Source organism: Acipenser ruthenus, chromosome 17 (assembly GCF_902713425.1).
Source record: "Acipenser ruthenus chromosome 17, fAciRut3.2 maternal haplotype, whole genome shotgun sequence".
Classification (NCBI taxonomy): Eukaryota; Metazoa; Chordata; class Actinopteri; order Acipenseriformes; family Acipenseridae; genus Acipenser; species Acipenser ruthenus.
Genome location: NC_081205.1, coordinates 14,888,783 through 14,911,855, shown reverse-complemented (window position 1 = coordinate 14,911,855; position 23,073 = coordinate 14,888,783). Strand labels below are relative to the sequence as shown.

General features: G+C 43.8%; 1 protein-coding gene across 2 annotated transcripts in view; it reads right to left on the bottom strand.

Moving 5' to 3' along the window:
• ngef (neuronal guanine nucleotide exchange factor) overlaps window positions 1-12,054 on the bottom strand; it is a 70,888-nt gene extending 58,834 nt beyond the window's left edge. Inside the window, exons 1-2 of one of the 2 annotated variants that reach the window (XM_058990010.1) lie at window positions 11,762-12,054; window positions 3,341-3,572 (exon numbers count right to left, since the gene is read on the bottom strand). In XM_058990010.1, the coding sequence (XP_058845993.1) occupies window positions 3,341-3,515 (175 nt within the window). In that variant the 5' untranslated portion in view covers window positions 3,516-3,572; window positions 11,762-12,054. The remainder of the gene's footprint in view (window positions 1-3,340; window positions 3,573-11,761) is intronic. The other variant, XM_058990011.1, reaches the window with a different exon arrangement.
• Window positions 12,055-23,073: the final 11,019 nt, after the last annotated feature.

Sequence of the window (23,073 nt, the reverse complement as noted above, 5' to 3'; positions counted from 1 at the left end):
TGGTGGATTTGGAAAAAAAAAACTATGTGAATCTTCCTAGTGTTGCAAAGAATACCCTGGCCTGTGTAATGCATTTTGCTCCTTGGCTAACATGAGGTTTAGACGATGCACACAGTGTATAAAGACAGCACTTGAAGCCACTTCTCATACTTTGGCTTGTAGCCTGTTTAATTCAGAAGCCATCGCTGTAGCTCCGTCATATGTTTGAGCAACCAGTTTCTCTTCAAAATCATACTCTGCCATTGTTGTGCTAACGAGCTTGAAAACTGACTGTGCATCTCGCCAACTGGTTACCCAGAAAAAGCTCTTGTATATTTCCTGATTCCACATACCGCACGATTATAGAAAGCTGAGAATGACAGGCAATGCCAGTTGATTCATCTATCTGCCTTGCAAAAAAGGGGGCAGTATTCACTTCCTTTTCATCTCAAGCACAGATAATGAGATAGAAGAACTCAAGTCATTCTGATTTGTTTTTGACATTCCTGCAAATACACTAGACTTCTCAATATGACTGCTGTATAACATGCTGAAAGCGAATTTGTCCTAGTAGCTTCAAGTTCAGTTTCACTTCGGCATTGATGTGGTCTTTTGCTTTGGAATGTCGTTTTACTACTCGATCAAAATTTATGTAATTATATCCGTGTTTTGTCCAAGTACTAGCAGAAATACAGAAAAGTAAACAAGGCTAACAATACAGGCAGTTTGTAGTCACATTACCTGTCTGCCAGTCTGCCAATCCACTCTATCATGCCAGTGACAATGAAATGATCTAGTAGTACTTTTCTTCCCAGTATTTTCTTCTTCTATGTTTATTTTTATTTGAGGCTGAGGTCTACCCTGGGATTTTATACAAACTCTCAGTATATTCTAAAGTACCAAAGGGAGACTTTAGCAACCGATCTGCCACATTCCCGGCCTCAGCCATTTACACTGCGTCATTGGCGCCGCAGAATTCCCTATCATTTGAATATACGAAAATTAAATAGTGTTTCCTACCTTCTTCCAAAATTAAATTGAGTAATATTCACCTCGCATACAGACTTTTATTACATTAAATCGCTTTAATACGGGCAAAGATGTCTACTATCAACTTTGAATATACTCTCTTCACTAACTCCAACAGAGCATGCATAATAGAACATTAGTTTGTATTGAAGTCTATTGCAGATTGGGAAAACCAATGGAGCCAGTGCCTCCGGCTATCTGAATAGTGTTAAAACACAGTTTATTTTTTTTATGTGTGTCTCTCTCTGTATATTATAAACAGCTATAAAATTTAAGATATTACAAAAAATACACTTGATTGTGTGGCTTAATTATATATTATATATGAACAGAACACAATTATAATACAAATTATATATAATATAATTTATATAAAAGTGAATTTTAATTTCAGATTTATTGGGGAGGCACCGCCTCCCTTGTCTCTCTTGAGGAGCCTCCCCTCATGTGCTCACTGTAGGGTAACGGCAGCCTGCAGCACAGTATGTGCTCACTGGAGGGTAACAGCGGCCCGCAGCACAGTATGTGCACACTGGAGGGTAACAGCGGCCCGCAGCACAGTATGTGCTCACTGGAGGGTAACAGCGGCCCGCAGCACAGTATGTGCACACTGGAGGGTAACAGCGGCCCGCAGCACAGTATGTGCACACTGGGATTGTAACAGCGGCCCGCAGCACAGTATGTGCTCACTGGAGGGTAACAGCGGCCCGCAGCACAGTATGTGCACACTGGGATTGTAACAGCGGCCCGCAGCACAGTATGTGCACACTGGAGGGTAACAGCGGCCCGCAGCACAGTATGTGCACACTGGGATTGTAACAGCGGCCCGCAGCACAGTATGTGCTCACTGGAGGGTAACAGCGGCCCGCAGCACAGTATGTGCACACTGGGATTGTAACAGCGGCCCGCAGCACAGTATGTGCTCACTGGAGGGTAACAGCGGCCCGCAGCACAGTATGTGCACACTGGAGGGTAACAGCGGCCCGCAGCACAGTATGTGCACACTGGGATTGTAACAGTGGCCCGCAGCACAGTATGTGCACACTGCAGCACAACCTTCTGTTTTGTCTACCTGAGAATTTGTGATCAGAGCATGATTGCTATTTTCCCCTTAAATTGGAGACTTACAGAAAAAAACAGCATGGGCATGAAAAAGGGGCTTCATTTGAGTCAAAGCAAAAGTGAAAGCTAAATAATCAACAGCAAAACAAGACAAAATGCGAGAACTTTTTGCCAATAAGAGTTAACTTTTTTTTTTAAATTAACTCGTATTTTTTAAAGGGCCAAAACAGCTTTCAATTTGAGAAAACTAAAAGGAAACTACTAAGTGATAAAATTTAGACACATAAACAGAGAATCATCCATAAACAGAATCACTCATAAACAGAGAATCACTCATAAATACAATCACTAATAAACACAGAATCACTCAAATACAATCACTCAAACACAGAATCACTTATAAATACAATCACTCATAAACACAGAATTACTCAAACACAGAATCACTCATAAATACACAATCGCTCATAAATACAATCACTCAAACACACAATCACTCATAAATACAATCAATCATAAACACAATCACTCAAACACACAATCACTCATAAACACAATCACTCAAACACAGAATCACTTATAAATACAATCACTCATAAACACAGAATCACTTATAAATACAATCACTCAAAAACACAGAATCATAAATACAATCACTCATAAACACACAATCACTCATAAATGCAATCACTCAAACACAGAATCACTCATAAACACAGAATCACTCATAAATACAATCACTCATAAACACGGAATCACACACAAACACAGAATCACTCATAAATACAATCACTCAAACAGAATCACTCATAAATACAATCACTCATAAACACAATCACTCATAAACAGGTAGAAAATGAAATATTAGTAAAATGTATATCAGAGCTGTCCAACCTTTTGGCTGAGACCATGCCGGTTACCAGGGAGATCTGAAAGAGCCATCCCGGTACCGGGGAGATCGGAAAGAGCCGTCCCGGTACCGGGGAGATCTGAAAGAGCCGTCCCGGTAACGGGGAGATCTGAAAGAGCCATCCCGGTACCGGGGAGATCTGAAAGAGCCGTCCCGGTACCGGGGAGATCTGAAAGATCCACAGGAAAACAAAACCACGACCTCACTTGCTTTCTACACAAGACCACAGATTCAAAGTAGAGTGCTTCAAAGAGGAGGTCAGTGAGACATACTGTATGGGGCTTGAAAGCCAGCCGTTGGACAGCCCTGATTGGACACTATCAAGTCAGAACTGGAATGTATGAGTGGCAGCTCTCTCACTGTCAGCAGGCTCTGTTGCTGGTCCAGTCTTGTTGCTCCTCCGTCTCCGGACTGAGTGGTAGAAGCGTGAGTCCCGGCGCATGGGAATGTTCCTCCGGCCGTGCCCCGCCCCAGTCATGTGATCAGAGGGGTCCAGGTCCTCCTCGGAACACTCACTCATTTTCACTGTTTCCATGGCAGCGTGTTGTTTACAATCGAGCTCAGAGGAAACCGCCCTGCTTCAGCTTGGCATCTTAATTAATAAGAACAACACGTTGAGAACAACACAAACCACTAGGCCACTGTCCATCCAGAACTGCACCACCAGGACCTACACAGTGTGTACACTGCGGCCCCTCCATATATAATATAGATAATATGCCCAGATTCTGATACTCTCATGAACTATTTCATTACAGTTGGATTAAGTTATCTAAATTCATGGTGAAATGTACAAACAGCTAGTCTCCATATGCACAGGTTATGATACACTCAATAATGTGTGCTAAAGAAGGTCCTTCATCAAAATAGGACAAGCAGTTCCCTGGATACTGTATATGAATGCTGAGGCCCTTTCAATGATTGCATCTTACAGTCAAAGTTACAGTAGAAATGCATTACAATATATTATAGTTATACATGAACACCTCTTTTTCCTTTGGTTTTAACATCTGTCTGAATAAATCATTCTAATTTATTAAAAAATATATATAGCTTAGAGCAACATATTGCATATATATTTCATAGGTGTATACCTTGCTATTAATGGCTTCAAAAATACATTTTCATTATTTATTTACTGATCCCTTCAAGTTTTATGAAGTTTGCAATTGTTCCGAGAGGCTCTTTTTGCAATTTTTCAAAGATGGTTTTTATTTTAACTCCATGAATTTATGAGCTGCTCTTCATTTCTGGTTCCACAGACATGTTTAACCCTTTATTGTAGTAAGTAGCAGCACTATCTGGTGCTCAACTATGTATTGTCAGCAATTGGAATAAAAACAAAGTAGCTGATCACTAGGTGGCGCTGACTTATCTCTATCACCATAACTGCGCTGACTATTTGAAATAACAGATAGACTTTATAAACTCATTATTTAACTATTTTTCAACCATGTATATGTTTTATATATTTAACAAACTCTTTGACTGATCTAGCCTGGGTTACATATGTCTATCTGAAGAGGATAGTCAAAAGTAATAAGAACATGTTTATTGAAGCTATTTACATGATTTCCATTACACGAGAGTAGATGTTAAAACTTCATGCTGATCTGAACTCGACTCTCGCCAAGATAAGCACCAACTAAGACGTAGCTTTACAGTAAACTAATGTGATCCATAGGTGTCTCCATCCATTTGCGCTTCCTTCCATATGATGATGTAGATATCCTTCTGTCAGGTGTTGATGGCTGAAGTGTAATGCTGGCTCCAGGGATCAGCTTATTTTGCCTCCCTAGTGCATCAGCACACACAGTGGCTACGATGCTGGCTCCGGGGATCAACCACGGTGCGGTCTCCCCAGCGCATCAGCATGACAACCATCTGGATTGAGCTAAGTAGGGTACATCTCTGGGGTCTTCATCCTCGGTGTTTCGTCGACTAGCCCACGACACCTCAAGAGGGCTCGACGGTGATTCTGGCGTCCCAGAATCACCCCCCTCCGTCCCCCACTCAACTCAGCCCAACTTACTTACCTGTACATCAGCGTTTCTTTTTTTCTATTGTGCTTGAGATCCCCAGCCAGAATCTTTCCGTCTCAACCACAGCCAGTTGCTGCTCCTCTCTGCTGCTTCAGATAAGTTCTTCACTGTGCGACGCAACTCTTGGCCACTGAATCCGACGTCTTTGAGAAACCGGGTTGTAGAGAGTGCCACAAATCCTCGACAACCCACCTCCACTGGGTAAACCCGGACTCTCCATCCTCGTTGTTCTGCTTCAGTGGCTAGTTGAGCATACCGCAGTTTCTTCCTCTCATACGCCTCATCTACAGCATCCTCCCATGGCACTGTTAACTCTACCAGGTGAACAAGGCGTGCTGATCCAGACCACAAGACAATATCTGGTTGAAGGTTAGTGGTGGCAATCTCAGGTGGAAAAATAAGCCGTTGACCAACATCTGCCAGCATTTTCCAGTCTCTAGCAGCAATCTGGGCAATCTGGTTTTAACACCTTTTCTTGGTGGTTGCTCTCCTGGACGGAGAAATGTTGTCTTTTGTGTGTAATGTTTGATGGAATAGGTGGTAACTTATTGGTCATGTTACGCTTGTCTTCCAATGCTAAGGCCAAACATCGCAGCACCTGGTCATGGCGCCAGGTAAACCGTCCTTGGCTAGAGCCACCTTACATCCTGTCAAAATGTGCCTTAATGTTGCAGGTGATGAACACAAAAATACTAATTTACTAACTACTAAATAAAAAAATTAATAAACACAAAAATAGTATTTTCCTCCTCAAGCATACTAGCTCTTAACCCTTTGCAGTCCATTTATTAAATGCGCGTAAGGTCCAATTTATTTTCACACGCGCAGATAATTTTAGACGCACTGTTTAAAAGTATTTTTTTTCACAGTAAAACAGGTTTAAAAGGCACTGCATATCAACAGGACACTCAGTACTGCATCTCCAGCCCAGCCCCACCCCTTGTTCGCTATATTTTTCAAATGCCTCTTAATAGTACACACCGATAAATCATCTCTTGATCACTCGTTTTATCACCAAACTCCTCAATAATGTGATCCAAGTCGTTATTTTATTACTATAACATCTAAAAAAAAGCTCTGCAAATGTCTGTGATGTTCTTCGCGCACCGGATGCGGAAGCAGCTATCTTGTTTGTTTATGTCTGTGTTATCTATGTGGTGTCGGGTCTATCAGTATTCATGAGATACGCCCTTTTTTCGGCTTCTCTCGACTCCTATCGGTCTCACTCGGCCATTGAATGGTTTTCTCAGCTTTTTCCGGAGAAAAAATGACTAGAGACCTGTTTTTTGTGTCTTTTTGATGATGTCGGACAGGGTCCAACATTGGACCGGAAAGGGAAAATTGCGATGTCGGACCAGGTCCGACATAGGACCGCAAAGGGTTAACCATTTATACAGTTGGGTTTTTACTGGAGCAATCTAGGCAAAGTACCTTGCTCAAGGGTACAGCAGCAGGAATGAACCCACGACCCTGTGGTCAAGAGTCCAGCGGCCTAACCACTACTCCACACTGCTGCCCTTGTAGCTTCTCTGATAGGATTGATGTGGAATTGAGGGAAGGGAGGGGCTGAAAACAGACCCTCCATGAATCCCGTTGAGATCTCGGAATTGATGAGATTGATGAGCGAATCGACGACTTCTGGTTCTTTTATAGCAGTTTAGAGGTTTTTACAAGTAATAGAGAAAGAAGGGATGGATTTTAAACCAGTAGAAAAACCATTAGTAAGGCCAGAAATTACATCATTAACAAAAAAAACAATCAGGGTGATATTGAAGAGCTTCTGATGGAGCCGGGATGTTGATGGGGGTAGAGGCGATTAGTAATGATGAATGTCATTTAGATGAAAGAAGGCAGCCGAAACGTGAATGAGCATCGCCATAGAATCTGCACCTATGTAAAAAAACTGCATTCTTTGGAAATGCAGAATGAGGAATTGAAATTATTGCATAGCTGTCTGCCACCGGAATAATGAGTCTTCCATTGCTCTTTGAAAAAGCAGGCGGAGCTAAAGAATGGATAGGAGGAACTACTGACACATAATTCCTAAAAAAGGGAGTGTTGTCGAGAGGAGGGGAAGAATAATTTGATGCTGATGAGGCGACTGAAGAGGAGGCTGCTTTTGGACACAGAGAGGTAGAATGGGCAGTGGAAGCACAAACTCTGTAAGCGTTAGCATGGAGACCACTGAAGAATCTATTAAAGTTCATGATCAGGTTGAGCCCAGTCAATCCGTGTATTGTCCAATGCTAACCGAGAAGCTGCTTTGGCTGAAAAAGCTTTATGATACTCATGAAAAATGGTACCGCCATATCTGACTGAGAGAGTAACAATGTTAAGTAAATATGAGTTCAGTTCCTGTCATTGGTGAGCATAAGCTTCACAAAGGACATCGTGAAAAACAGAAAATGCAAGCACAAATTTTCCAAGAATAAGATTTTCACACAGCCGAGGATCCCGCGATTTAAGAGTAACAGACACATCTCTACAGTCTTATGTTGCAATAAATAATATTACGTCTCAACTGAGGAGAGAGAGAGTAACGCTGAACTACTGAAGCAGAAGAGGATCCTTAACTAGACACGATCGTTAGAGTGAAGATTGGCAGCTCAGGAGCAGGTGTGGGCATTGCTGGAGCAGTGGGAGAGACGAGCGTTGCTGCTGGTGCTACTGATGAAGTAATAGCTGTCGGTTCCAAGTGAGTGATCCTGCTATATAGCACATCCAGGCAATCAGATACTGTAGATATGGAGGTTGAAAGAGGATGAATGAGTTGCTTGATATTGTTGAAAATCTGATAACGCAAATCGGAGGAAGTATCAGATGAAATTGAAAACTGAGGGTTTGTATTAGCTGGATCATGAGCGAGTGAAGCTTGCAATGCAGGGGCAGAGAGTGAAATGACAAGCTTGGATTTGGGTTTGAATGACTTTGAGAGGAAAAAACAGGCCCAGCTTATATGGAATTGCAATATGAAACAAAGCAGCCCGGTTGCTCCCTGCTTCAATGGGCAATCCTTTTTTGATTAGAGCATTCAGGAGTTTGTTGATGGGCCAATAAAAAGTTGCGCTGGAGAATCATCCTCAGGTTTGATGCATTTAGAGCGGCGAAGAGGAATGACAGTGGGCACAGCTGGATATGCATAGGTTGAAGCAGCAGCATTGTCAGATGGAGGGGAAGCAGGACGGGCGGATTTGTTTGAAAATTGTTTCGGTGGATTATTTGTTGAAGAAAGACAGCCAGAAGGAGAGAAAAATTCTTCATCTGAGTCAGATGAAAACGAAAGCTGCCTCGGTTGAATAGTCATTTTAAACTGATTGAAAATAAAAAGGTTTGTTTTAAGATTGGGTCTGCAAGTCTGCGTGGTAACCGCAAACTGAAAAGCAAGATGAGAATTAGGAAGCTGGCTACAGTTTAAATAGGGTGACTGAGGTAATTAAAGGTTGACTGACAGATATTTTGGTGGGATGACACAGGGGAGTAGACCTGGCTCCAGGCCCCCGAAATACACCAAGGTTCTACTAACCAGCTCATCTACTGACAAGGACTCAGAGAGTGGTAATGAGCTCAATACATCAGAAAGCTTAACAGCAGTTGAATTAATTACCTGGGATTTAAATGTACGGTCCACAGTCTTTGTAGTTACTGGCGGATTCACCTCATAAAGAATGGCAAGATGATCACAAATAGTAAGATCTAGGATTATGACGTTTTTAACAGCTAAACCACGAGAAATTACCAGACCTAAAGTATGGCCACGATTATGCATAGAACCTTTGACACGCAGGATATAATCTAAGGAATCCAGTAGCCTCAAACATTCCAAAGAGTTACTTAATCAATGTCAACATGAAGGTTAAAATCACCCAATAAAAGAATCTGATCATATTTGACTGTCAGTATAGATAGCAGATCCCCAAATTCAGTCAGAAATAGCACGGTCAATAAGTAATTACAATATGAACAGGTTTAATGTCAAGGTTAAAACTTGAAAAGATGAATAACCTTCAACAGTTTCCTGTTTGATTCTAAGTTCACTACGGAAAACAGTAGCAAGTCCACCTCCCCGCCCAGCAGAGCGAGCTTTCTGGAAAAAAGACAAGAATAAAGCAAGCATTCGTAAACAGAGATACATTTAGCAGGAAATGACCTCAGAGAAGTCAGTGAAACACAAGATTGTACAAGCAATTCATTTAGACCCACTTGACCCTTATTAATTATGTGACCTTGTATTATAACAAATAAATACACCAAACGTATTATATACAGCTGTATAAGAACATAAGAACATAAGAAAGTTTACAATGAGAGGAGGCCATTCAGCCCATCTTGCTCGTTTTGTTGTTAGTAGCTTATTGATCCCAGAATCTCATCAAGCAGCTTCTTGAAGGATCCCAGGGTTTCAGCTTCAACAACATTACTGGGGAGTTGGTTCCAGACCCTCACAATTCTCTGTGTAAAAAAGTGCCTCCTATTTTCTGTTCTGAATGCCCCTTTATCTAATCTCCATTTATGACCCCTGGTCCTTTTTTCTTTTTTCAGGTCAAAGAAGTCCCCTGGGTCGACATTGTCTATACCTTTTAGGATTTTGAATGTTTGAATCAGATCGCCGCGTAGTCTTCTTTGTTCAAGACTGAATAGATTCAATTCTTTTAGCCTGTCTGCATACGACATGCCTTTTAAACCCGGGATAATTCTGGTTGCTCTTCTTTGCACTCTTTCTAGAGCAGCAATATCCTTTTTGTTACGAGGTGACCAGAACTGAACACAATATTCTAGGTGTAAAGTTTTAACATTACTTCCCTTGATTTAAATTCAACACTTCTCACAATATATCCAAGCATCTTGTTGGCCTTTTTAATAGCTTCCCCACGTTGTCTAGATGAAGACATTTCTGAGTCAACATAAACTCCTAGGACTTTTTCATAGTTCCCTTCTTCAATATTCCAGTTGTATATTCTGGTGCCTTGTCTCAGTGGAAACTCACAGCTTTTCCCAGGAGTTTTCAGAAGACTCACACATGCAGATGAAAACACAATGTGACCCATTAATTAAGGAGACAGTTACAGACTTCGACTACTTTATACCGATACTGTGTACACTACAAAATATGCTAACCCCTTGTAAGGTTACCATGGTAAATCTGCACAGTGATTATGCTATCTTAGTAAAATGTACTATGGTTAAACATGGATTTTACTATAATTTACTATGCTTTGCTATGCTTTTATCATGGTACACCCAACTTTTTTTTTATTTTTTTTTTTAGCTTACTAACAAGTATGTTAACAAGTTGTGTTCACGTATTGGTTAATATTTAGTATCCTATGTATGAACTAATAAATAATGGGTCAGATAAAACTATCAAACATCAGATGCTTTCTTAGGGAACTCAATCATATCAGTGAAATGGGGTTAGATTTGAGTATAGGTCACATTTTGCAGATAATAATATCTTTTTAGAAATAGTTGCATTAACAAACCATTAACACAAAGTGATATCTTAACATTCAGATAATCAAACTAAAAGATGACCAAAATTAAAAAATGTAAACCACAGCAACATGTCCCTTCATTGCACTGTGCTCCATCCCTCGGACCCTTATGCTGAACCTTTAGAACGAGCCAGTCTATCATTGCACTGTACCCCATCCCTCGGACCCCAATACTGAATCTTTAGAACGATCCAATCATTGCACTGTGGCCCATCCCTCAAACCCCAATGCTGAATCTTTAGAACGATCCAATCATTGCACTGTGCCCCATCCCTCAAACCCCAATGCTGAATCTTTAGAACAACCCAATCATTGCACTGTGCCCCATCCCTCAAACACCAATGCTGAATCTTTAGAACGAGCCAATCATTGCACTGTGCCCCATCCCTCAAACCCCAATGCTGAATCTTTAGAACGATCCAATCATTGCACTGTGCCCCATCCCTCAAACCCAAATGCTGAATCTTTAGAACGAGCCAATCATTGCACTGTGCCCCATCCCTCAAACCTCAATGCTGAATCTTTATAACGAGCCAGTCTATAGTGCAAACCTAACAGTTTCCCAGTGCACACATGTACTCCAGTCATGCAGCCCAGCAGCAGAGAGCCAGGCAGTCTGTCATAAATAACTCTGCTGTTGTTAGCAACACAATGTTTGTTTGAGACAGACCCACACGGAATCTTCTAATTACAGTTTCTAGTTTCCTGCATATTGAATGCACTCTGCTCTGAAACGTTTGCAGATTACAGAATGTGTTTTAGTCATGCTAAACTGTGTTTTCATGAAATAACAATGATCTATAGATTATATTCTTTACACATATGCATTTTAAATAACTTATTTTTTGAAAAAGTTACAGAACTGAGAGTTCTGAAGAGACCTTCAATTATAATACCAGTTTGATTCTAGTTCTGTAAAATGAACAGGTGTTTTTCTTCTTTAAAATAAATTCATTAAAGACCGACGGAAACGCTTTGAAAATATGGCCCTAAGCCATTCAAACACTCAATTATAAATTTGGAGATCAAACAAAGCATCAGCTTTTTGTATGATGCCTTCATCTGTGTGAATCTATTTGACTCAGCTCCTTAGACCTTATATTTAAAACGCACTGACCCCCGCCCCACCCCCAGGTATTGGATAGCTGGCAATACGACCACAAAGTGGACCAAAAATCAATATATATATAAGAGACACTCATTTCATAGATGTTGTTTCATATTGTATCTTATAAAGCGTCACTTACCTCTATATTTCATTGACACTGTCTGACAGATGTAGATGTAGGAGATGGTAATTCCTGCCCTACACTCACATTCTCTCAACTGAGCAGACAGGCTGTGCTAAGCTTGCCCTTATCTCTTATCAGCTAGCCAAAGGTCACTGTTTGCTGCCGATCGGGTAGAATGAAGCTGTTCCTTCAGAACACAACCTTATGGAATGTGTGCTTTACAGCCTACCCCAGCCAGAGAGGAGCTACGAGTTCCAAGACACATTCACCCTGTAGAATAGGGCTTGTCACAGGACAACAGAGGAACTAAATGGACCCTTAAGTTTCAATATTGATAGTTTTATAGCAAAGTTCTCTCTGCACTGAGAGATGTCCCTGCCCCCTGGTCGCAGTACACTCTATCTTGGCCATTATTTATACTGACACGCCTGAAACTTCCCTGTAAACATCAAGACAGATTCCTCAACTGACTCAAACTAGTTTAACCCTTTGTATGCTGGATGTGGGTGTAGCTGCTTTGAAACTTTCTTTCTAGCGAACAGATTGATCTAAGTTGTAGTTCTGCAGTACTTCAGTATTGGTCACATGTTTTGTAGGTTTTAGGTTTTAGATTTTCAGTTTGTTTTATTTTTATTTACAATAACACCAAAGATATTAAACTTAGGAGACCGCATGAATGTTTTGTACTTTATTTAGGCTAGACATTTATTTTTTCGCTTTGTGACTCATACATAAAAAAAAACATGAAATATTGAAAAAAACAAAGGGCCCTGTGGCAAAGTGGTGAGTGGATACAGATGAGTGCAGTGCAGGTACAAATCACACAGACAATTACTAACAGGTGCAAGGGTGTTTATTGATAAATTACTACAATGTCCACCTGTAAATAATAATTCTGGAAGTGACTACAGCGGTGTGTATCACTTCGGTTTTGTAAAATCCCACGGGTTTGACCCGCAAACAAAAAATCCAGTTTTATCACCCACACAAAACACAAAGACACAGTTCCTACGGTGCGTGATTTAAGTGCTTGTGGTGAAAAGACAGTTCTCAGTGGAAAGTGAAGTGCTGGTGTCTGGGTTTAATGCTGGCCTGCGGCTGCAGCCCCGGATCATGTTAATAATCTTTTAGACAAACAAACAACGTTTACAAGACAGACTAACAGAACACTCACGGTTATTACATACAGGGACTCCTTTTAGGTTATTTCCTAACCATTCACAAAAAGAACAGATCACTTCAGCTATCTATGTATTGGTTCCTAGGCAACTACAGGCGCGTAGCGTCCATTGCGGCAGTGGAGGCTGTAAAAATCGGCTCAATTCGTAATTGTGAAGACGAAAAAAAGAAGATAATTTTTTTTTTTTTTTAAAGTATCCACTTTATTTTTTTAAGAGTGTAAAATTTGTAGGTATATATATATATATATATATATTGTAAACGATTGGACCCACTCGGGTTCGTTGCCCCTTTAAAAATACGACCCAGCACACACAGAAATGGATTTTTCAGCGCGGTTGCGCTATATTTTTAATAAAGACAAAATAAAACAAAACACACAAAATAAACACCTAACTCCGCTTGGAGCACTGACTCAACTGAACAGGTATTTCCCTGACTAACTTGCAGGACGGCTAAGCCGTTTACCTGACACCACAAAGCAAAAACCACACAGGCTTAACACCGCACTTACTTCAGCAATGACTGCTCGGAAGCAGAGCACCTCTTCTGCCTCCTTCCACTCAGCAGCCCTGAGCAGACTGCCTGCTCTCTTTTTAAACTCCGCACCTGGGCCTAATTTCCAATAACGCCCAGGTGCGGATGATAATTAATAATAAAACAATTAAACAATTAACAAAACAATAAAGCAACACAAACAAACAAAGGAACATTCTCTCGCAGGGAGGTTTTAACCCCCTCCCTGCTGTTTCTCAAAAAACCACACAGGCTTAACACCGCACTTACTTCAGCAATGACTGCTCGGAAGCAGAGCACCTCTTCTGCCTCCTTCCACTCAGCAGCCCTGAGCAGACTGCCTGCTCTCTTTTTAAATTCCGCACCTGGGCCTAATTTCCAATAACGCCTAGGTGCGGATGATAATTAATAATAAAACAATTAAACAATTAACAAAACAATAAAGCAACACAAACAAACAAAGGAACATTCTCTCGCAGGGAGGTTTTAACCCCCTCCCTGCTGTTTCTCATAACCCGCTATTTTACAATATATATATATATATATATATATATATATATATATATATATATATATATATATATATATATATTGTAGAAAGGGCGGCGTCGCCTTTAAGAAATGGCGACGCCAGTTGAGAATCTATACAACCCAGGAACCCTAGCATTAATTGGGAAGGCGGGGTTTCTGGGTATAAAGGGAAGTGGAGCGGGACAACGGGGGTGATCGTGGGGAGTATACTGCTGACAGGGCGCAAAGAACTGAAAGTGCAATACGTGTTTACTGGAAGGTAAAGTGAACGTTTGATTTCGGTTGAGCAACAGCTGTATTTTGTTTTACCGTGAGCGTTTATCCTCTTGGTGAGGTAGTCTTTTGTTTTGTTAGGGTTTCTTTTGTTTTTAAGAAGTATTGGACTCGAGACGCTGTTAAACGGTAACAACTTTAAAATAATCCCGCAGTTTCCGTGACGATTGGGAACTGTCACAACTGCCGCGGGTGTATGTGGAAGTATGTTTATTTTGGAACTCAGAGGGAAGCGCGCATGAAGGCGCAGCACGATTAGCGATCTGTAACAGTAAGAACGGAGGCAACAGTCTGGAGTTTTGGATATGGCTTTTATTATACAGACAGGAATAACAGTTTCCACAGGTGGTGTAAACAAACAAGAATATTGTGTTTGAACTCTGAGACACCCCGTATTTCTGTGAAGCACTGGGACATTGGTTGCAGGGGTTCACCCCACAACCTGGATATAATTCTATTTCATTCTTGTGGATCCTTCCCAGTCTTGCAGCGATACTCCAGCAGTGGGTGTCCACGTTGTTCTTATAAATCACCTGTGTTCAGAGATACTCCAACAGGGAAAGGGGAGTCTCTCTGTTCTTGTCTGTGTTACAGCCAGATCCCAGCAGAGGGAGTCTGCGTGATCCTGACCTTGTGTTCTTACCTGTGTTACAACAAGATTCCAGCAGAGGGAGTCTGTCATCCTGACCTGTGTTGCAGAGAGATTCCAGCAGAGGGCGCCGGTTCCCTGCTTACCTGAGTGGTGGGAGTGCTCCAGAGGAAAGGACGTGCAAACAGTTAGTGAGGGGCGAAGAAGTGAGCCAGTTAGTGACCCGTACAGGGCTGTACGCAACATAAAGGAAGTGATAACTTCTGTGTAAATATTGTAAATAAAAAGTCCTTACCTGAACGTTCCTTGTGTCTGTGCCAGTCGGTGGAAGCGAAAGTAGAGTTTTACACGGGGGTACTCTACGGGTTAATTTCTCCACATTACTGTTATCTCGGACTGTACAGACACTGCGGTATGTATAATTCGCGCCACAAAGACGTTTCTCATTAGTCAGTTTCCCAAGTTACTCTGTACTCTGGTTTACAGTGCAGCACTAACATGAAACTGAGAAAAAAACAACCAATTACACATTTCTTTCTAAAGAAGCCAACTCTTGGTAAGAATCAATGTTAAGTGAATTTATCATGTATATTGTTGTTTTTCCCCCTGCGCAATGTAATGTTTAGCTGCAATACGTTTTGATAAATCTTTTTTTTTTTCATGTAGAATGTTTTAATGCCAGCACAGCAAAAATCCAAGTACCTGTTTTTATGATGACATTAAATGTGTAGCTAAACCGGGATAGCTGGCTGTATGTTTTTTTTTTTCTTTTTTTCTCGTCACTTTAACTGGACAGTCAGCTCGGCCAAGTATCAGCCTACCTGCCATAGCATAGCTTTTTATTATAGCATAGTGGCTGTGTATTTGCATCTATAGTGACCCGGCCTGTGCGCTAGGCAGCACCGGGACCTCAGTGACCGGTTTCCCCCGCCTGAAGTACTGTACTACTTCCTATCGTCGATTTATACTGACAAAAGAATATTAGAATTGAGTGAGAAACGGTGAAAACGTTCAAAGGAGATCTAACGTTCAGAGGTGGGAACATCACATTATTATTATTATTGTTGTTGTTATTTTTGGTCAAAGTACTATAGAGTCATACAAATATTTTACACAAACAGCCATTACATAACTTAAAACCAGCCGTCACAAGTCCAGAGCTCTAACTACCACTACCAGAGTCAGGGCCGGATTAACCTGGCTTTTGTGGGCCTGGCACCAAACAGATTTGTGGGCCCCCATTTGTGGAACCATTGTAAAAGACAGGGGATCGACACAGAAGTTGTCTTTGACACATCACGTTTTTGATCGCCTGTGGCAGAATTGACCGATGGTGTGGTGTAAAGAAATGACAACGAGTCAGGTTTTCCTTAACAAGCCCCCGGTTTTATTGTACGTAAAACCAATGTCAGATGGGCACCAAAAGTCAAGGAGAATAAACAAAATAAAGGGGAGTCAGGGTACACAGCAATGTGTAACCTGACAAAATAACAATAACGAGGGGTTGCAGTCCCAAACGAGGAGAAACACAAAAATAAAGTCAATCCGTCCCTTTAATCCAGGAATGAAAACAACGGGGTAAAAATCCAGCACTTCCGGGTTCGCGCTCCTCCGACGTATTCCCGGAGCGTCCCGTTAGTGCTCTATAAAAATACACAAAAAGACACAGGGGTTAGCAGGTAATCACAACCACCTCCTTCCTTGCTCCCCGTCTCCCTCTTTAATTCCCTGTTTGTATCTCTGTATCTCTGTTTCTCTCTCTCCCTCTCACACACACTGTATCTTGCCAGAAGGAACAGAACTCCGGGCCACGCCCCCTTTTGTACGCCCCGTCCCATCCCCATTGGTCAGCGAGGGCAACCGCCGTCAGCCAATGCGTGATTGCCACTGCGCTTCCCGACCGGGTCTGTGACGTTGCACACCGCGGCTCTGCCTGCTCCTCCTCCCCAGTGCCCTCACCGGTCGGAAGGGAGATCTAAAACAAGAATTCACTCTCTCTTTATCACATATCCCACCGCTCAGAGTGGAGCCAAAGGAACACTCGGCCAAACCTACCAACCCCATTACTCCCCCCTCCCGGGAAAAATAATCCGCATTTTGGTGATCTTTCCCTGCACGATGTACCATACGATACATGTAAGGCTGCAATGCCAAATACCACCGAGTTATCCGGGCATTGCTATCCTTCATAGTGCTTAACCATCTGAGTGGGGCGTGGTCTGTGACTAGATCAAATGAATGTCCCAGTAAGTAATATCTGAGGGAGTGAGTCGCCCATTTAATGGCCAAGCACTCCTTCTCTACAACCGAGTAATTGCGCTCCCTAGGAAGCATTTTTTTGCTGATGTAAAGAATGGGGTGCTCCACCCCGTTAACCATCTGGGACAAGACCGCCCCCAAACCAACCTCTGACGCGTCAGTATGGAGGAGGAATCTCTTGCTAAAGTCTGGTAATATTAGCGCAGGAGCCTGGCACAGTTTGCGCTTAATGGTCTCAAACGCTCCCTGACACTCTTCTGACCATTTGACTAAATTTGGCGCACTTTTCTTAGTGAGGTTCACCAGAGGATCGACCACGGTGGCATACTCGGGGATAAAACGGCGGTAATAACCGGCCAATCCTAACAGTGACCTCACCTGGGATTTAGTTTTGGGGACCGCCGCGTCCACCAAAGCCTGGACTTTGGTGGCTACGGGTTTCACCTGTCCGTTTCCCATGATAAATCCTAAGTACTGAGTTTCAGATTTCGCAAACGCACATTTTTTTAGGTTGGCTGTCAGCCGGGCAGCCCTCAGAGACTGAAGGACGGCTGTAAGTCGAATTACATGCTCTCTCCAGGTGGAGCTATATATCACCACATCGTCAATATAAGCTGCTGCATACTCACGATGGGGATGTAACACCTCGTCCATCAGTCTCTGAAAGGCGGCGGGCGCACCATGTAGCCCAAACGGCATGGTTTTAAAATGGAACAGACCATCCGGAGTTGAAAATGCCGTTTTTTCACATGAATCGCGGGTTAAAGGGATCTGCCAATATCCCTTTGTCAGGTCCAAAGTTGAGATAAACCCGACCGTCCCCAGTCGGTCGAGAAGTTCGTCGATCCGAGGCATGGGTTAGGCGTCGAACTTGGCGATAGCATTGACCTTTCGAAAATCGACACAGAAGCGATTAGTGCCGTCCTTCTTGGCCACTATAACAATAGGACTGCACCATTCACTTCTGGAAGGCTCAATGACCCCAAGTTCAAGCATCGGCCTCACCTCGTTCTGGACGCCACTCCGCCGGCTTTCTGGGATCCGGTAGGGCCTCTCCCGAACAGTGACCCCTGGCGGAGTAATAACAGCATATTTGGTAAGGTTAGTTCTGCCGGGCACGTCAGAAAACACATCCCCAAATTTCCCAATCAACTTACACAATTCCACTTGCTGATCTGGAAGTAACTGTTTCCCCATTGAAATCTGGCTGGGGCTAGGGGTCTCTATACAGGGTCCTAAGTCATCCTCCATCTCGCCTGGGGCTATGAATAAGACCTCCCTTGCCTTCCAGGGCTTTAACAAATTGACATGATAGATTTCTGTTTTATTTCGGCGATCGGGCTGTCTAATTTCATAATTCACTAATCCTATGGCCCGTATCACCTCATATGGCCCCTGCCATTTAGCACACAGTTTCGATTCCAATGACGGAAGAAGCAGCATTACTTTATCTCCTGGCCGAAAGGTTCGAATTCGTGCATTGGTATTGTAATGCCGCTGTTGCCGATGTTGAGCCGATCTGAGATTGTCCTGAGCCAGTCGACCAATTAAATCAAGGCGATCACGCAGTAGGAGCACATGCTGCACTACATTTTTAGAGGAGCCCTTGTGTTCTTCCCAACCTTCTTTCAACAGGTCGAGGGTGCCCCGTGGCTGCCGGCCATATAATAGCTCGAAGGGGGAAAATCCCGTTGAGCTCTGAGGCACCTCTCTCACTGCGAAGAGTAGGTAAGGAAGAAGGGTAGCCCAATGTTTCTGCTCCTGACTCACAAACCGTTTCAACATTTGCTTCAATGTTTGGTTAAAACGTTCCACCAGCCCATCCGTTTGGGGATGATAAACGGATGTCCTAATGGGACGTATCTTTAGAATTTTGTACACCTGCTGTAGCGTTTTTGACAAGAAGTTTGTTCCATGATCAGTCAATATTTCTTTTGGAATCCCTACCCTAGCCATAATCTGACTTAACTCTTTCGCAATTGCAGTGGCACTAGTGGACCGCAACGGAACTGCTTCCGGGTACCGCGTTGCATAATCCACCATCACTAATATGTGCGTGTACCCGGAATCAGAAGGCAGCACTGGCCCAACTATGTCCATTGCAACGCGTTCAAAGGGAGTGGAGATAATAGGCAGTGGGACCAGAGGGGCGGGGCGCACTCGACCCGGTGCTACTCTCTGACATTCTGGGCAGCTAGCTACATATTTCGCCACTTCGGTGTAGAGCCCTGCCCAGTAAAATCGAGCCAGTATTCGGTCCCTCGTCTTGTCCACGCCAAGATGTCCTGCAAAGGGGACGTCATGCGCCAGCCTCATGACCTCTGGTCGACAGGACGGGGGAACCATCAACTGTTTGACAGGCTGTCCTGTGCCCGGGGCTGGGTTTACTCTATAAAGCAAGTGCCCCTCTACCACGAAATGGGGATATACCAGCGTCCCAATGCCGTCAACATCCTTACCCTCAATAGACCGGACCTGTTCCCAAGCGTGCACCAGTGTGGGGTCGTTGTTCTGTTCCCACACTAGGTCCGCGCTTGAGGCCCACACGTCTGGGATATTGACAGGGGCTGGAGCAGTCTCTACCCTCGAGGGTCCAGTAACCTCGCCCGCCCGGTCACACTGCGTTCCGACTCCCTTCGATTGACGTTTGGGACCATCAGCACCTTCTCCCGCCAGACCCCAACCGTGTCTTATCGATGCGCCTTCCCACTTTTCCTTCCGTCTCTCCTTACGTGTTTTTCTAGGACGAAAAAGTGGAGAAAACAGCTCTGTATGGAAGGGAAAAACAGTACCAATTACTTCCCTTCCCCGGGGGTCTGCCGTGTCTACATGTGTGGTCGAGGCTGCCGATAATTTCACAAAATCTTTATATTGCGGCCAGTCTCGACCCAGAATAACTGGATGTGGCAACTTTTCGGCCACCCCCACTACTAGGTGGCGCTTTATCGGGCCTACCGATAAATATACTTTTAGAGTGGGGTATGTCGCCGTATCCCCATGGATACAGGAGATTGCCACCTGGCCTTGTGGCTGCCACGACATACCGCCAAGGAGAGCTGTTCGAATTAAAGTTTGCTCACACCCTGTGTCCACTAATGCGTGGGTGTTCACATTCCCCAATACAACATCAACCATACACGGGCCCTCCCGACCATTTCCCCATTTCCTACCTGTCTCAGACGCCAGGTGACACGCAGCCACGTCGCACTCCATGGCCGCCGGGCAGTATCTGGCAATGTGTCCCGACTGCTGGCACCTAAAACAGACGGGTGGGGCAGAGGGTAAAGGCGGTACATATTTGTCCCGCTGCTGGTATGACAGCGGGGCAGGGGGAACCATTCTACCCCAGCTGGGGGCCAACCTCTGCCTCCATTGTAAGGGGGCCGGGTGGCCCGACGGGGCCGGTGATCTGACGGCCCTGGGTCCGGGAAAAGGGTTCGACGGCGGTCCTTTGGCAGCGGAGGGAGGGGGGCAGTCCAGCAGGGTGGTTCGAGCGGACACCAGGGAGTCCTCGTAATTTTCAGCTAACGCCACGGCCTGTTCCAGCGTCGTGGGGTTATGCCGGCGTACCCATGCCTGCGTCTCAGCCCCGACCACATGGCAGAATTGTTCCATCACAATGGCCTCCCCCATCTGAATCCCGGTTTTCTGACTGGGGTTCAGCCATTGCGCCATGTGGTCGCATAATTGCTGGGCTACCACCCTGGGCCGGGTGTTGGGGGGTCGCCGGAACTCCCGGAATCTGACCCGATGAGTCTCCCCCGTGATATTGAGACGGCGGAGGATAGCCTGCTTAACCAGGTCATACTGGGCGGCATCGTCGTCAGTCATGGCCCGGTATGCTGCTTGTGCTTCCCCGATCAAGCAGGGACCAAGTTGGCTCGCCCAGTACTCCCGGGGCCATGCTGCGGTGGTAGCCAACCGTTCAAAGGCTACAAGGTAGGCCTCCGGGTCATCCTCCACCGTCATTTTCTAGGCCCGGGCCTTCGGGGCAACCAGCACGGGGCCCGTCGCCGCTGACGTCATCCCCATCCCGACCCTCTCGATAAGAGCCGTGTATCTCTCCTATCTCCTCCGTTCCTCAGCCTCCCTCCGGCTGTCCAACGCCTCCAGGATCGCCGACAAAGTGGTTGGGTCCATCCCACTCTGTCACCACGTGTGGCAGAATTGACCGATGGTGTGGTGTAAAGAAATGACAACGAGTCAGGTTTTCCTTAACAAGCCCCCGGTTTTATTGTACGTAAAACCAATGTCAGATGGGCACCAAAAGTCAAGGAGAATAAACAAAATAAAGGGGAGTCAGGGTACACAGCAATGTGTAACCTGACAAAATAACAATAACGAGGGGTTGCAGTCCCAAACGAGAAACACAAAAATAAAGTCAATCCGTCCCTTTAATCCAGGAATGAAAACAACGGGGTAAAAATCCAGCACTTCCGGGTTCGCGCTCCTCCGACGTATTCCCAGAGCGTCCCGTTAGTGCTCTATAAAAATACACAAAAAGACACAGGGGTTAGCAGGTAATCACAACCACCTCCTTCCTTGCTCCCCGTCTCCCTCTTTAATTCCCGGTTTGTATCTCTGTATCTCTGTTTCTCTCTCTCCCTCTCACACACACTGTACCTTGCCAGAAGGAACAGAACCCCGGGCCACGCCCCCTTTTGTACGCCCCGTCCCATCCCCATTGGTCAGCGAGGGCAACCGCCGTCAGCCAATGCGTGATTGCCACTGCGCTTCCCGACCGGGTCTGTGACGATCATGCAACAGTCTCTTGACACAGGGGTTGTACCGACAGACTGGAAAATAGCAAACATAATACCGATCCACAAAAAGGGAGACAAAACCGAACCAGGTAACTACAGACCAGTAAGCCTGACTTCTATTATATGTAAACTTATGGAAACTATAATAAGATCCAAAATGGAAAATTACCTATATGGTAACAATATCCTGGGAGACAGCCAGCATGGTTTTAGGAAAGAGAGATCATGTCTAACTAACCTACTTGACTTTTTTGAGGATGCAACATTGAAAATGGATAACTGCAAAGCATACAACATGGTCTATTTAGATTTCCAGAAAGCTTTTGACAAAGTCCCGCATAAAAGATTAATTCTCAAACTGAACGCAGTAGGGATTCAAGGAAATGCATGCACATGGATTAGGGAGTGGTTAACAGGTAGAAAACAGAAAGTACTGATTAGAGGAGAAACCTCAAAATGGAGTGAGGTAACCAGTGGTGTACCACAGGGATCAGTATTAGGTCCTCTGCTATTCCTAATCTAGATTCTGGTATAGTAAGCAAACTCGTTAAATTTGCAGACGACACAAAAATAGGTGGAGTGGCAAACACTGTTGAAGCAGCAAAGGTCATTCAAAATGATCTAGACAGCATTCAGAATTGGGCAGACACATGGCAAATGAAATTTAATAGAGAAAAGTGTAAAGTATTGCATGCAGGCAATAAAAATGTGCATTATAAATATCATATGGGAGATAGTGAAATTGAAGAAGGGAACTATGAAAAAGACCTAGGAGTTTATGTTGACTCAGAAATGTCTTCATCTAGACAATGTGGGGAAGCTATAAAAAGGCTAACAAGATGCTCAGATATATTGTGAGAAGTGTTGAATTTAAATCAAAGGAAGTAATGTTAAAACTCTACAATGTATTAGTAAGACCTCACCTAGAATATTGTGTTCAGTTCTGGTCACCTCGTTACAAAAAGGATATTGCTGCTCTAGAAAGAGTGCAAAGATGAGCAACCAGAATTATCCCAGGTTTAAAAGGCATGTTGTATGCAGACAGGCTAAAAGAATTGAATCTATTCAGTCTTGAACAAAGAAGACTACGCGGTGATCTGATTCAAACATTCAAAATCCTAAAAGGTATAGACAATGTCAACCCAGGGGACTTCTTTGACTTGAAAAAAGAAAAAAGGACCAGGGGTCATAAATGGAGATTAGATAAAGGGGCATTC